This window comes from Anoplophora glabripennis, unplaced genomic scaffold, assembly GCF_000390285.2.
Source record: "Anoplophora glabripennis isolate ALB-LARVAE unplaced genomic scaffold, Agla_2.0 scaffold1113, whole genome shotgun sequence".
In the NCBI taxonomy this organism is placed as follows: Eukaryota; Metazoa; Arthropoda; class Insecta; order Coleoptera; family Cerambycidae; genus Anoplophora; species Anoplophora glabripennis.
In genome coordinates this window covers 58664-76064 of record NW_019417231.1, presented here as the reverse complement: position 1 = coordinate 76064, position 17401 = coordinate 58664, and the positions used below count along the sequence as shown (strand labels likewise).

The 17401-nt window shown below is 30.8% G+C and overlaps 1 protein-coding gene across 3 annotated transcripts in view; it reads left to right on the top strand.

Annotated features, from left to right (window-relative positions):
- Positions 1-17051, top strand: part of LOC108914645 (mannosyl-oligosaccharide glucosidase GCS1) — a 58497-nt gene extending 41446 nt beyond the window's left edge. For 2 of the 3 annotated variants that reach the window (XM_023456065.1, XM_023456064.1), the window contains 4 exons: positions 2125-2315; positions 9166-9321; positions 15000-15315; positions 15374-17051. In XM_023456065.1, the coding sequence (XP_023311833.1) occupies positions 2125-2315; positions 9166-9321; positions 15000-15315; positions 15374-16279 (1569 nt within the window). In that variant the 3' untranslated portion in view covers positions 16280-17051. The remainder of the gene's footprint in view (positions 1-2124; positions 2316-9165; positions 9322-14999; positions 15316-15373) is intronic. The other variant, XM_023456066.1, reaches the window with a different exon arrangement.
- Positions 17052-17401: the final 350 nt, after the last annotated feature.

Here is a 17401-nt window from a genome sequence, read left to right as displayed (position 1 = left end):
TGCGATATACTACATGTTGCCTTTATCTTTTATATTTATTAAATTTTTTACAATTTTGGTATAAAAAATGTTAACTTTTTTGTGTTAACGTAGAATTTGTTATAGTCACATCAACTAAAAAAAAATTAATAAATATAGTGTATTTATTTTAAGCAAAATACAGATTTTCTGTTTGCATTATTATTATCTTATTGATTTTTTATTTTTTATTATTTTTTACAGACGCTAAATGTAGCATTCTATGAAAACAAATGTGTTTCCCAGTAATGTCATTCAGTTAACAATTTGTTTATTGTTATTGTTTATACAGAAGTTAGTTTGAAAATTTTTATAGTTCACTGTGTAATGATATTTTCACATATTGAGAAGTGTAATATGTATGTTTGTATAGTACTATCAATGCAATTTCAATTCTATTCAAGCACTTGCAGAATATAGAAAACCTTCGCTGATATGGATCTCTTAAGGGCAATAAAATCAGCTGTTGTTAATAAAATATGTAATGTTAACAGAATTTTAAATTATGTAAATAGGAAAAATGAGCAAAACAGTGATAGATTTAAGTAAACTACAATGTAGAGAAGGATAGTGCAAGAAGGATATTACAAAAAAAAAGTGCATCTCTTGAGGCAGGAAGATAAACCGAGAAGATTAGGGTTCTGTAGGTGGTGACAAGAAAGAAAGAGGGAAGTTCTTTTATATGCAGAAGAATTCTCTGGTCAGATGTGTCTAATTTTTGTAACAATGAATTTTTTAATAGAAACAATTACATCAAATGGACTAATTGTAATTTACATTGGCACGGAGAAACTGCATTAAAACAGAGGTTTTCAGTAAACGTTTGGGTTAGAATTCTTGATACCAAAATCATAGGACCTTACTTCTATGATAGTAAACTGATGGGTACCAGATATTGCAGATTCTTTGCTTAAAAGAAGTACATTGTTTTAAATTTTTTGTAGTTTTGATGCCAAAATTATAAAAAATGTGATAAATATAAAGGATAAAGGCGACATGTAGTACATCGAATGAAAGAGGAAAAAACAAGCAATTTTTTGTATGTGGATGGCTGTGGAGCCTGTTTCAATAACAATTTTTTTTTTGTCCGCGTAGAGGGTGCAGCAAATTACATACAATACTTCAAAAATATGTTTACACTAGGTGAAAGATATCAATTTTGCCATAAAATTGTATTACAATAAGTTTTCTCTATCTCTTAAAATAAAAAAGTTAGACGGCCCTAAACTTTCGGTACTTTCCCGGTTTTTTAATGATTACTCATAAAGTTGGTCATGGATCCCCATTTGTTTTTACGAGCATAAAGGCCTTAAAAATGCAGCAAAAAAACATTAAAGATTTTTGACATGCATCGTGTATTAAGGGAGATACATAAGAGTGGCCCTATTATAGTAGACAGCCTGTATATTGTATATATATGTGTGTATATTGACGTGTTTTCCAGGTAAAAATAAATAAAAAATATGTATAAACACAATGGAAAGTCTTCATTTTCCAGAATAGGGTGTTACAAATTTCAAAAAAATAATTCAACATTTGAAAATATTGATGATATTATTATAATTATGCAAAATGATACCGGCAACAACAATCCCTTGCTTATTACTAATGAATTATTTGCATTATTAGACAGCAACCTACTTATATGCCCTTAACTAATGACCATTAAAACTTGACGTGAAATTGCCATGAAACGGTAGCAAATATGAGATAAACACAAGAGACAGTTTTAGACCAGGATAAAATGTTTATGCAAAGATGGTACCAGTCTTTACGGGACCGTATTACTTTATTTGTCAAATTAATTGGATAGCCTATCCATATCTCCACCACTGCTATTAATACATATTACTGAGATATATAGCGAGAAACTATGTAATCATAAGTCATACCAAGTTTTATTTAAATATTAAGTATTTTGTTTTGAACACATTAAAAAATATCATTATTTTTTTGGAATTCTTAACACCCTTTATATAAAAAATGAAGCTTTTTAAGTCCTGTATTTATATATTTTCTTTCCTTATTTTTACCTGAACAGGCCTCCCAAAGTTTGAATCCTGAAACACCCTGTACATAGTGACTAATCATGTTTTCTCATTACAGAAAGATCCGAATTTTGTTGCAATACAGTTAACAGGTAGAATACCTTTTGTAGTTGATGTAATATTCGAGACTGAAAGCTTCTCAAATAAACAAGAGACACTGGTTGGAGAAACATACACAAAATCATTAGCTTGGCATGAGAGTCGATTTGATGAAAAATTTGAATCAAAGTTTAAACTGAGGCATAAGGGGTAATTTTTTTTTTTCACTAATTAAATTATTCAGTTCATGCGTAATAAAGTTCCCAGACGGATAAAGTACCGCAATCACCCCCCATTTTGAGGTAAAGTCTCTATTGCCAACCTTAATAATATCTACCCCTCATTCTAATCGATTAACGAAGTCGGAGACTTGTGCGAGAGCAGGAACTGCGTATAATTATTCAGGAAGCCACATTTGCACCCAGGAAGTACAAGATTGAATGTACAGGGTTATTCACGCTATACGGCATGGAATATTATAGCCTATTATACGAGTCTTCCAAAAAGTTTCTCTTTTGGGATATATGGGGGTCTATTATGGTTACTTTTTAAAATTATTTTCATATTATACAGTGTCCCAAGTGTCCTAAAAGTCTCAAAGTTGTGTTTTTTTTAAATGGAATCCCCTATATATTATTGCATTTTTGGATTTTCCGATCAAAATAAGTGCTTGTTTTAATAAGATTTATAATATCTAAACCTTAAGGTTTTTTAAATAATTTGAATTTTATCAAAATGTAACCTAATTTCCTTGTTTCAAATACTTAAGAAGTAATATCAGATGTGGAAGCAAAATTTGCAGTGAAATAATAATAATAATAATATAATAATAACTCTACTCCTCATTCTAACCATGAGAATTAGCCCAGAAGTCGGAGACTTGTGCGGGAGAGGAGGCGGCATATTATTATTAAGCAGGCTGCATTTGCACACAGGAACGACTTATGTTGGTAGGCTCTAATCACCATTCAGTGCAGGAATGAGGGATACCTGGAAAACCTCATTAATTAGGGGGGGTGGTCAAATGCCAACCAGTGTCAATCTCTCGCATTGACCCAAGCCAATATTCTTCCAGCCTACCATACCTGCACAGAGAGTGCCAATCTTCCGTACAAGCATAGCTAATCTACGGTCTATCGGCTGCGGGATTCAAATCCGGGCAGAATTAGCACACATCGTTTTAAGTACTGACGCCGTGCAGCTATCGATCAAAATGTAACAATAGATCATATTTTATATACCTATCATAATACACTTGCGACCACAGGGTGTCTAAAAAATTAAATTGAATCAAATAAGAACTTTAAGTGGCTATAACTTGATTCATTTAAATAGAACGCCATATTTTTTAACTTACCAGAAAAGATAATTTTTATTTACCTATCGAATGGTTTTGTGTTCATAAGTCTTTACGTTTTTACAGAATATGCCAAATAATCGTTCTTTGCACCATTTCGTGTATTTTATATAAAAGTTCTAAATAACATATCAACGATAACATAAAACAGAAGCAAAATATTTATAACAGATGTTCGAAATGCTGACCGTCTATTTCCAGACACTTCTGAATTATTTTTTCAAAACCACTGCTAACTCTGGACAACATTTGCGGGGTTACAGTTTCAAAAGCGTCTCATGCGTATTTTCATATCTTGCGGATTTGTCGGAGGTGTATTGTAGACAATTGTTTAGTTTATTATGATTGGTATAGAAAATATAATCTATTACTTCACTCTAAATTTTGCTTACATACCTGATATACTTCTTAAGTATTTGAAACAAGAAAATTAGGTTACATTTTGATAAAAATTCAAATTATTTAAAAAACCTTAAGGATTAGATATTATAAACCTATTAAAACAGGCACTTATTTTTATCGGAGAATCCAAAAATGTAATAATATATAGGGAATTCCATTTAAAAAAATACAACTTTGAGACTTTTAGGACACTTGGGACACTCTGTATAATATGAAAATAATTTTAAAAAGTAATCGTAACCCATTAGCCCAAAAGTGAAAATTTTTGAAAGCCTCCTATTTTGGCCACAATATTCCGTCCCATATAGCGTGTATAACCCTGTACAATATACAGAGTGATTCAGTGATAATGTCATTAATTTTAACCACATATTCGGAAGGCCTAACATATCTTTATTAGAAAATTGACAAAAAAAAATTACTCGACCCTTTACAAAGAAAAACAAATTACTCCTTAACACCCGTTAATTCGGCACCCTACTTTGTATCAGATTTACTGACTGGGAATGCGCCGGCGCATCACAGAGTGTTCTAATGTTGAAGTGAAACAGCTGATTTCCCCAATAGTCTTGAATTTTGCAGTTGGTTTCAAAATCAAAGTGCAGCAAGTTCCCATTTTATTAACAAAGTGGTATAGATGGCAGAGCTGGGTAATTCCTGGTGAAAAAGTAATTAGCAATTACAATTCCCTTTTTTTCCTGTAATTGTAATTGTATTTAAGTACTTTTTTTTATTAAAGTAATTTGGAATTGGAATTGCAGCAAAATTGTTATAGGAATTGTAATTTGTAATTATATTATTTGAACTATCTAATTACAAATTACTTTTATAAGTACAATTACTTTTTCCAATTACAATTACTTTTTCTAATAATTACAATTACTTTTAAGATCATGCGTATTGCCTAATTGCGTACAGACTTGCAGACTTCTATTATTTCATTTGAGGAAAGCCTTGTGCCGTGTGAACATTAAAAAGTTATTTGATGAATTAACCTCAGAATTAACAGAAAGTAAGTGCATTTTGGTGATAATGAAGAGCAATAATATAAAATTATAGTATGAACTGAACTAGTTTGCAGTATTAGATTAGGAATAAAAATGATAATTATTTATTTTAGTGGCATCCTCTCCAATTTTCACAAAATTTTGTCTACCCCCTATTTTCGATGGTGCTGAACACGAATCTGCAGTTTTTTTTGTAAGGTCAAACCCAGTTTTCGAGAAAAAAAATGTTCAAAATTCTAACCTGGATATTTCAGATAACACTACGTAGAACTCTGTATATTTTATGTAGCTTTCAGAACATCTGTTATGAACAATTAACACTGTTCACGAAACACATTTTCGTAAATTTTCGTAAAGGTACATAAAATATACAGAGTTCTACGTAGTTATCTGAAATATTCAAGTTAGAATTTTGAACAAAGTTTTTCTCAAAAACTGGGTTCGACCGCACAAAAAAAACTTCAGATTCGTGTTCAGCACCATCGAAAATAGGGGGGGTAGACAAAATTTTGTGAAAATTGGAGAGAGTGCCACTATAGTAAATAATTACCAACGCAATATTACACAACACTTTTAATTAAAATTTTTAACTTAACTTTTTCCTTTTTCTCTGTTTGATCACTATAATTTACTTTATCATAAAAGTAATTAGAAAAGTAATTCTAAAGCTAAAGTAAGCTAAATCAATTTTCCATGTAACTGTAATTAAATTAATATAATTCCTTTTTTAAAGAATATTCTTTGTAATTGTAATTAGTTCCTTATTTTAAAAAAGTAATTTGTAATTGTAACTATCTTTAAATTACAAGTAATTACCCAGCTCTGATAGATGGATGATTGAGTGTTTTTTCTAGCCGTACTGTCATTTTAAATAGGTAGGTACCATACTACACTTTGAAAAGCAATAAATCACACAATAAGATATATGTACAAACTGAATAATTAATTGAATATACCTAATACTAAAAAAGCTCGTATTCAATTATAAAGCATAGTGAAAACATTAACAATGTAAAAAATACTAAATATTAAGATAAAAAATATACATTCGAAAACAATTATCCTTATTCATTTGTTTTTATTAACAAATAAATAATACTTGTTACTATTTAAAATGTAATAAATATCTTATTCATTCATATCTCTAGGTAAAAAGCTCTGTTTATTCGTTGTCATTCACAACGGATTAAAAACGCATTAAAAGCTAGGTTAATGGCCGAAATTATAGTAGGTCCAGATTCACTCTCGATAAACCTTTATAGGTCAGCGGTCAGGAGCGGTACAAAAAGGTGGTTGAATAATGATTTGAAAATTTATTTTTTCAGCTTAAATATGCATTTTCAAATTTTTTAATCGCGTATTCGTATTCTACTCATTTTACCCTATCTTCCCTTAAAATTAGTGACATTATGACTAAATCGCCCTGTATATTAAAAGAAAAACACTTAAGGAGGTTTATCTGATTTGGAATTGACGAACAAATATTAATAAAAAAATTAATATAAGCTTGTCAATATGAAGAAAATCCTCAAAAAAAATTATGACTAGTTTGGATACCTAAGAGACGTGATATTAATCAAATAATTTTTCACAATTTAGTACAGTCTTATGAGAATGCAGATTTTTTTGGTCTTTCCACATAGAATGTGCAGCAATTGACAAACAGTTTTTACAGCAACTTGTATAAATGGGAAACCGATATCTAAGGAACCGTATGACAGCTCGTAGAAATCGATTAGGTACTTGTAAGATACATAATTTATAATAATTCTCCTTCAAACTGCTGTTGTTGATTAACTTAACGTCCATATGTGTGATAGCGGCAATGCTGCGGTTCTCGACTAGCGTATTATTTGAAATTCACAGGTGTGACATATGGTGTATATTTCAAGCTTAGGCATCCAAACAAAGCCAGCCAAGTGCAACGTTGCCAAATCTGAAGGCTTACTACTTTAGTTACTAGCGAATGTATAGAAACTCTCGTTAGACTTTTAGACGTACCCCCGTACTGGATAAACCTCCTTAAATACTACTCGCACCTATTTTATTAAAGTATGTGCATGTGTTCGCATTGTGAATATACATAATAATTTTGAACAGTTTATTGTACTACAACCCAAAATTTTAATTTTAAATAATTCAGAGCATTAAATTTTGATATGATGCAAAATTCTAAAAAAAAAACATTTGTTTGTCTTGGAATATTTAAAAATGTCAAAAACAAAGTAATATTTGTCAAACTGCCAAATAATCAGTTGCAGTATTTAGTCGATATGTGGATTTAATGTCATGTGCCACTACTAGGAACTTAATATGATATTTGATTGTGGCAAATATATTATTTATTTATTTCCTATGTATCCGTAAAAAGCTTATAATTATCAAAATATTTAGTTATTATAAACTTAAAATCTTATAATAAATACATTAAAAGTAATAATTATAAAACAATTAATTTAATAAAACACATACATGGAAGAAGTATGAACATTACAAAATTGATTGTAAAAATTAATAGAAAACGAGAATAATTTAAATCTCAAATAGCTGTTTAGGAATTTTTTATGCTACTTTGATTGATAAATATAGAAAAAATACATAAAAATTGAATCCATAATTATTTGTTGTATAAGTTGCCTTGTGAAAAGGATTAATTAACATTGTTGATACTTAAAAATAGATTAATATCTTTAAGAAAACAACAGGTTTCAAAAGTCTTATTGTTTAATTCTTGTTCAAGTGCCATATAGTTAAGTCACTAATTTGAGTGCAATATAGACTGTGTTCAGCGATTGGTCGGACTAGTTCGGTCAAACTTCTTTAGTCAAACAATTCGCTGAAGGTTTTTAGTAGCTGTATTAAAACCTGCCCAATATTCCCAATTCATTGGGCTAACCAACGAAATATTTGTCCGCTGAACGACTTTGACTGGTCCGACCATTCGCTGAACACGGCCATAGTTTGCAAATAATTTTCAATCATCCAACACATGCAAAAATGCATGTTCCCATTAGGATTTTACTCATAATTTTTTTTATATAAGTGCAGTGTGTTTCTTTATGTTTGCTCCCACCATCAATTGTTATTTTTGAAGATATATAAAAATGTCAAGTATAGCGCATAACTAATCCCAGAATACCAATCTTAAATATAATTTTTTAAATCTTATAAATAGTCGAGTTATAATCCTTATTTAAACTGCATTATGTTGGTTATCTATCATTTCAAGCCAATTGTATGAAACTAACAAAGTGACAGAAAGTAAAACTGCAATGAAATATAATATTGTAACAGATTTCGTTTGTATAGTTTGTATAACTTTGTGATGTTATTTTAGTCTGCAAATATTTTTTGATGTAATTGTGAACTAAACACACAAGTATTTGTTACTACTTTTTTTTAAAGGATGATGTGAATCTCTGTATCAACGTCCTCTGAAATTGATCTACTTCAGGTGAAATATATTATGGTCACCACATATTCCAACCAAGTAAACAATTACACGCAGCCATGGTGCATTCATAAAAGTGCACAGACACATATTTAGGAGAGTTAAAACAGGAATTATTAAAAAATTACAAAATTGTGATTAAAATACTATATGTTTTGTCTCTTCTTTTTATTATTCAGCCACTTCATTAGCTGAATCAGCGCTAGATATCTTAAATTAATCCATAATAACAAAATTAACTGCAAATGATATGCATGAAATGAAAACTATTATGTATTTTGAGAATATGCGTGTAAAAATCAGATGAGTAAACAGATTATTTACTTACTTGTACATTTATTTTATTTATCTTTATGAATTACTGTCTGCGTTTTCTGTTACATAACTTGTAACTGTTTTATAGTTTATTTATTTAATTTAAAAGAATTAAACTTAGGCTTCCTTCTAAGATTTCCTGCCTTTCTCTTAAATTATGAGATTTGACAACAATGTACGTCGTAGCACCAAAGTGTCTGCTTCAGCTGCAGTGTATGAAAATTATAAAAGAGTAAAAAAAAATGTTTTCATTATGGAATTCACTACTATAAGTACAACCCCCATTCATAGTTAGACTCTGTTTGTGAGTTGTATGGATTTTTCTCAAATATTTATATCTTATTATATTATATCTAATTTAATAGCTGAAGGTAGCTTGCTAAATATAGGGAAGCATACTGTACATGTCAATTTGAACAGTTTTTAAACAGTATTAATGCCGTAGATATTATTGAAATGATTGAACATAGATTTTGTTTTGTAAATTTGTAACCAAATTATCTGTTGAAAGTATCATTTTTCTTTTAGATTTACAGATAAACAAATAACTTTTGCTCAAGCCGCGTTAGGTAATATGATTGGTGGAATTGGTTACTTTTATGGTGCCTCGGTGGTTCAGAGTGTTTATACTAAAGAACCTGTTTCTTACTGGAGGGCCCCTCTTTACACAGCAGTTCCATCACGGTAAGTCTGGGGTAAATGTTCATTACTGTAGTTGGGTCTGCTTATATTATGTACACTTTATAGGGAAACTTTCGGTTTTAATGGTTAATTTCTAAAGTTAGAGAAAATCGTCTATTAAATTTAACACAGTGCTTTCATAAATGTGTGAGTCTCACATGACCGCGACTGTTAGGCAACCAAACTTACAATGGAGTCAGTGATTAACACAAAATTCCCTAAAGACCAAAAATGAGTCCAGTGGAATACATATTATTACAATTCTTTACAAACATTGAACTTTAATTTGCAAAATATATTTCTTTTTTCTATAGAAAATAATTATTTTTTACATTTTTACTTACAAAATAATCATACTCTAAGATATTTAGAATTTTTATTCCATCCTATATTAAAAAAGTATTTTTTGATTGAAAGATTTAATTAATTTTAAAAATAGAGGCTCTTTTGTAATCCACCTTGTTAAATGAAAATATTATTAATAAAACATAAATTTTTCAGTGCTTTATTAATTTTTTTTTTCAATATTTAAATACAGTGTTTCACTTAAAGTCGGGACACCTCCGTATTTAGGATGGCGTTGGCCGATTTCCAAAATTCTTTTTTTTATGTGGTAGTACTCAAAAAAGCCTACTTTTTGATATTATATTCTTTGACGTGATCTTTTCTACGGCCTACTATCATTAAGAAAAGACCCTCAAAAATTAAAAAACTATTGGGCATTTTTTTAAGAAAGAAATGGATAGCATTTTCCATTTAATCACACCTCAAAACCCTAAATACAAAGTTTCATTATTATAGCTTTTACAGGGTGTTCACAAAATAGGTGCAAACTTCGAGAAATTCCACGTATTGCAGTGTCCTGTATTAAGAGTGGAAAATATTTTCAAGATATTTTTTCATAATTTTATAAACCAAAGGTATATCCATGCAGTTTCATTGATTTCACTCATACAGGGTGCTCACAATAGGACAAGCAAATCATATATTTTTTTTATTATACCAGAAACAATTTTCACAATGAAATAATATTTAAATATTACTGTTTTCTATTAGTCCACATCATTTGGTATGCACTGTTCAATTCGACTCATCTTATTTCTAATAACTCTCAACTGGTGTGGTGTTATTTGTCGACATGTTTGTCTATTACATAAATCTTCTCTGTTCTGGGGCCTTGTTTTATACATTATCTTTTTCACAGTTACCCATAAAAATCAAGTGGCGTCAAGTCTGGAGCTCTTGATGGCCACTCAGCTAACGGACTGTTGCGACCTATCCACTTTCTCAGGAAATACTCATTCAACCAATGACGTACTTTTACCGCATTATGAATAGGTGCTCCATATAATTGAAGGTAGAGGTTCTGCCTTACATGAAGAGGAAATGCATGTACTAAATCCCAGAAATCATTATTTAAAAAATTCTTGCATTTAAATTAACGCAAAAAAGAAGGGCCCGATTATTCGATCACTTAAAATCCTACAAAACACGTACATTTTTTTAATTAAGATTTATGTAATATAATTAGACAAGCATGTTGACAAATAACACCACATCAGTTGAGGAGAGTTATTAAAAAAAAGAGGAGACGAATTGAAGAGTGCATGGTGGACTAATAGAAAATAGTAATACATATTTAAATATTATTTCGTTGTGAAACTCATTTCTGGTATAATAAAAAAATATAATAATATAGTTGTCCTATTGTGAGCACCCTGTATGAGTGATATCAATGAAACTGCATGGATATACCTTCGGTTAACAAAATTATGAAAAAATATCTTGAAAATATTTTTCACTGTTAATACAGGACACTGCAATAATTGAAATTTTTCGAAGTTTGCACCTATTTTGTGAACACCCTGTAAAAGCTATAATAATGAAACTTTATATTTAGGGTTTTGAGGTGTGATCAAATCGAAAATACTATCCATTTCTTTCTTAAAAAAATGCCTAATATGTTTTTTAATTCTTAGAGGGGCTTTTCTTAATGATAGTAGGCAGTAGAAAATATCACGTCAAAAAATATAATATCAAAAAGTAGGCCTTTTTGAGTACTACCACATAAAAAAAAAGAATTTTGGAAATTGGCCAACGCCAATACGGAGGTGTCCCGACTTTAAGTGTAAGTTTAATAATAATAGATATATTAATATACTATCTAATAGTAGTAGATATATAATAATTTACCTTACAAAGCTAACATAACTACAAAGATTTTTACTCAGGTGATACAAATTTATTATATCGAGACTTTATAATAGACATTCACAATGACCATCTTTGTTTTCTGAACATAAATTTACTCTACATTTCATGCACTCAAAAACGCGTTCAAGATGAAAGAAGAGTTATAATGTTTATTTCACGTTCAATTGCTGCTTCCAGCTCTTCAAATCCATGAAGAGGATGTAACCAATATATCAACATAAAATTCCTGAAGATAGTTTGTGCTGCAGTATGTGCTGTAGCTCCATCTTGTTGAAAATACCCATGCTGCAGTTTATCGCCATGCTTTAATTCCCGGCCTTGTTGTAAAATGTTAAGGTTGTTAATTTATAACTTCTCGAAAACTGCTACTGATACCTATCTTCTGAGGATGTAACGTTTTCTGACTATTTACATAACCAAATAAATGTACCTATGCCTCATCGGATTAAAAGGTCAGGTCTAAGAAATTATCATTGTTTAAATGTTCATTAAACCATCCACAATATCGTACTCGTTGGTTGTGATCAGGAGGACGTAACTCTTGGACAATAGAAACTTTATAGAGATGCATATGCAGCTGCTTCTTTAATGCCTTGTGACAAGTCCCAACTGATACACCTACGGACATATGTTGATTGAAATATTCTCTCGACATATCAATATAAAATATAGAATTATTTCTTGTGAATACACAAATTAATCAGCATAAAACTGTAAGATGTTGATAAAAAAAAATAAATTGTAACAAAATTTTTCAAAATTATTTTTTAACTTCAGCTTTATGTTAAACATAAATTTACGTAATTCAAACTATATTAAGTTTATTACGGTACCTATTTGAGTAGATAACTGTGAAACAGCTTTCTTAGGACTTCACACCATTTGTTGTCGAATATATTCAACATTTTCTGTTAATACAAGAGTCTGCCTGTCGACTTGCCCTTGTCTGCAATGTTTTTCCTCATATCTTTTAATAAGGGTTAAACTGTGGTTTTTAAACACACAATATACAGGATTGCAAAGAGTAACACCAAGCTCCATCTGCGTTCCATGTACCACTGCAAAAATGTGCTATCAAAATAAATGCGTCTTGTTCCGGTGTAAACCGCATTTTTACACAAATCTACAAGAAATAAGAAAGTAACAAATGAAACATAATCTTAAAATATTTGTTTAACTTACGTTAAAACGTCGAATTTTCGGAGTTCTGAAGAGAACATTTTTTTTTCAATTCAACAGACAAAGATTTGTAGAAAAGCACTGAGATACTGACAAACACTGCTAAATTGTACAAGGTGTCCGCCGGGAAGGTATACTACTTTGTTTGTTTATAATTTTTGATTAAATGAAAGAGAATGGATCTTATATTGATTAATGTTTTATTTAATGTCGGCAATTATGTATGGAATACAATATCAGATAAATGTCCGCCTCTGTTAGCCTCACAAATGCGAGCCCTTTTGAGCACATTTTTCATTACATTCTCACACATTTCACGCGGTATTTCATTAATTTCATCACGAATATTTTGTTTGAGTTACTCAAGCGTTTCTGGTTTGTTTGCATAAACCTTGCTTTTCAGATATCCCCACAAAAAGAAGTCCGGAGCAGTCAAATTAGGCGACCGTGGAGGCCAATCAACATCACCATTTCTTGAAATAACTTGTTGTGGAAAGAGGTCTCGCAGTAATTCCATTGTAATCTTGGTTGTATGCGATGTGGCACCGTCTTGTTGATATCACATGTTAATCAAGCCCAAAGCATGCAGTTGTGGCGTTAAAAAGTTTTCAATCATATCACGATATCGCTCCCCATTCACAGTTATCGTTACGCCGTTTTCATTTCCAAAGAAGTAAGGTCCAATGATTCCTCCTGACCAAATTGTACACCAGACTGTCACTTTTAATGGATGCAAAGGTGACTGATGAATAATTTGAGGGTTTTCCATTGCCCAGAACCGACTATTCTGTTTATTCACATATCCATTCAAATGAAAATGTGCCTCGTCACTCATTATGATTTTTTCATGAAAATCGGGGTTGTCATGGGCGAGCTGTAACATCCTATTGGCATATGTAGGGCGGCGTAAATGGTCTTGTGGAAGAAGCTCTTGTGTCAACTGAATCTTAAATGGAAACAAATGCAAATCCTTGTGCAAAATTGTGGCCAAAGTTGTTCTTTGAAGACCAAGCTCCTGAGCACGGCGTCGAATTGATTGTTTTGAACACTTTCTTGAGCAGCGGCAATGTTTTCAGCCGATCTTGCAGTACGTTGTGGTCCATGCTTTCACGTAACTTTCTCATCGTCACAGTAATCGATGATCGATTTTGATAAAATGTTTTAACGATTAAATCATGTTACATAATAAATTTGCCACGTGTGTACTTCACGACTGCCAAATATGAACTGTCAAGACTAATGTTTACTAAAATGGCGGCAAAACAAAGTAGTATACCTTCCCCGCGGACACCTGTTACAAACAGATATTAAACACGAAAACTTATGAACGTTTCATCTAGGGTCCTAATTGGTACCTTTTCCTCGCTAATTTTTAAAATGCACATTTATTGAGGCGCAAAAACAAATTTGGTCATGTGGGACTCAGGCACTGTACACTTTGAGTTTGGATACAAGCTTGGATTTAATAAACAAATTTTCTAAAAAAAAAAAATGAGAACATTGGCACTAAATTGTTAATATTCAGTCACATACATACATACATACATACATACATTTGCATTATTTGTTTTCATTAGCGTTCAAGTTTCATTGGGGTTTAAATATGGCATTAAAGATTCTGACATCCATTTTTTTTGTTTAATCAGTATCATCATATCACTAAATATGCCGTTTATTCCCAATTTTTTTTTTAACTATTTAGATAATCGATAAAAGTATTTCAAAAAATGCTAGACTTTTCTTGTATAAAAAATATTCGCAATTACTTTATATATTTTTGTGACTGTTCTCTATGAGATTATTCCAAACAAATGGAGCTGTGCCTAGTTTCATTTGGATCTGATTAACCATTTTGTAAATACTTAAAACGAAGTTTTTTGGCAGTTCACTTATCAACCATGCAACTTTTTTACTAGGACCATTTTGGACCATTCATAGAAAACTTTCTTTTTAAAATTACATTATCTATCAGGTGTGACAGGTTTGGTATCATTTTTAAAAAATACCTGATATGATTTAAGTTTAGTTTTTATTAATATTGGTCAATACATAACGGTTTTGTTTCTTGTTTTTTGTTTTTTGTTGTTTACTGTCATACTGACATTGGTTTGGTTACGAGTCCGATCGCATGAAAAGACCTACGAACTGTGGCTCCTGCAGGCTTGTCCAATAAACCTACATATAATTTATGTATTATTTCACAGAAGCTATATTCGATCACATAAAAATACAATCCGCTAAAAAAAGGGCGTTTCATTAACAATACAAATATTGTAATTTTCTTCTAGGAGTTTCTTTCCTAGAGGTTTCCTTTGGGATGAAGGATTTCATGGATTATTAATTTCAAAATGGGATCTCGATCTAGAATTAGATATAATGAGTCATTGGTTTGATCTAATGAATGTAGAGGGATGGATACCTAGGGAACAAATTTTAGGAATTGAGGCTTTGGCGAAAGTTCCAAGTGAATTTGTTGTACAGTGGAATACAAATGCAAATCCACCAACATTTTTTTTAACAATACAAAGTATTTTAAATCAATATGGTAGTGACCTTAAGGATGACGAATGGAATTTGTTAGAACGATTATATCCAAGATTACAGGTATTTTTATTCACGTCAAGATTAAGAAAATAAATTAATATAATTAATATTTTTTAAGGCATGGTTCAGCTGGTTTAATACAACACAGAAAGGTAATCTACCTGGTTCTTATAGATGGCGCGGACGTGACCAGTTAGGTACACGAGAATTAAATCCAAAAACTCTTACTTCTGGTTTAGATGATTATCCAAGAGCATCTCATCCCGATGAAAATGAAAGACATATAGATTTATATTGCTGGATTGCAATTGCAGCTGATACTATGGCGAAATTATCTAAATTATTAGGAAGAGATGGGTACAGATATGAAAGAACTGCAGAATTTTTAAAGAATAATGATTTAATGGATACCTTACACTGGTCAGAATTTGCAGAAATATATGCAGACTATGGCCTCCATACGGATGCTGTGAAATTAGAACGACCAAAACCACTGCCTAGATCACAAAATCAAAATTTGGAAATGTATAGGGTCGTTTTGAAAAAACCTGAATATAGGTTAGTTGACTCTACTTTTGGATATGTTAGCTTATTTCCATTTTTTCTGCAGATATTAAAACCTGATTCTCAAAAATTAGAAAAAATTTTGACAAACATTCGTAAACCTGAACTACTGTGGACAAATTATGGATTGAGGTCACTTTCAAAATCCTCTCCTTTGTATATGAAACGGAATACAGAACATGATCCTCCATATTGGAGGGGCCAAATCTGGATTAATATGAATTTCCTAGCTACTAGAGCTTTATTTTATTACTCTAATGTAGATGGTCCGTACAAACCATTAGCTAAAAAAATTTATAAAGAGCTAAGGGATAATTTAATAAATAATGTAATAAGCCAGTACTACAAATCGGGTTATATTTGGGAGCAATACAATGATAAGACTGGAGAAGGCAGTGGTTGTCGACCTTTCACAGGTTGGACTGCTTTAACACTATTACTAATGTCGGAAACCTATTAAAATGTTTGTAGTTGGAATAATGAAATATAAGTTAATTATTTAAAAAAATTCTTTGGATTATTTTCATATTTTCTTAATATGTTGATAACGGTACTTACAGGCATTGTCAGACTCCCAGTTATTGTAATGATTGATCAAATCAACCCGGTATCTTTTACATCTATAGAAGCTCGAGAATTGATGAACCAAATAAAAGTTAGAACAATGTTGTCATATCTAGATCTGAAATTTCCCATTAGAAAATGAAGTTAGGTAATTCATTTTGTGTTTTAGGTATAAAATGTACCTAATAACCGACTTTTTACAAAAAGAAAGTTTCATGTTTAGTTTTTTTTTTATTTAATTTTTTTTATACGTTTTTACTTTAAAGATGTCTGAATGAGTAGCATTGATGTGATAGAGCTTTTAAGATGCTTTGTTCATTCTTCTGTTACATATGGTATGTATCATTTCTCTCGTGCACGTGTTTATAGAGGCCTGGTAGTCTGCGTACACATGACATTAGTGTCGACAAAGGTTATTTGCTATTTCTTAATGGTTGTTTTGATTGTTTCATAGGTTGTGTATTAATTTATATCAAATTAATTAAAATCATATATATTGATTATTGTAACCATTTCCAAAAGACAATATACTTGCCCCTGTTTAATGATGAATTCAGCACAACTGGTTCATTCAACTCTCAACCAATTTTAGATGGATCTCCATTCAGCGTAATAAATATGTATATATAGAAAATCATCAATAAAAATTTATATTTAGTGTTACATTATTTCACATAAGTTTCTATAATAATGAATAATGAATCCTGCAAAACCCCCACCCCTATTCCATCCTTAGAACTTCTAGAGAATCATTTTTATTACAGTTTGTAAAGAAAGACTAAGAATAATTCTATGATATTCTAAATTCTGAAAATCTAATAATGGTAACAATTGATTATAATCAGCATCTCTCTTGATAAACTGTCCAATTGACAAACAATATAAATCTGTGGCAAAAAGGAAAAAGGGGATAAGTCTAAATTTCATATTTTAGAGGAGCTAAATAAAACTGTTTCACTAAAAAGTGATTAAAAAACTCTTTTTTCCTGTTTTGTACTTCTGAGGATGACCAATGTCA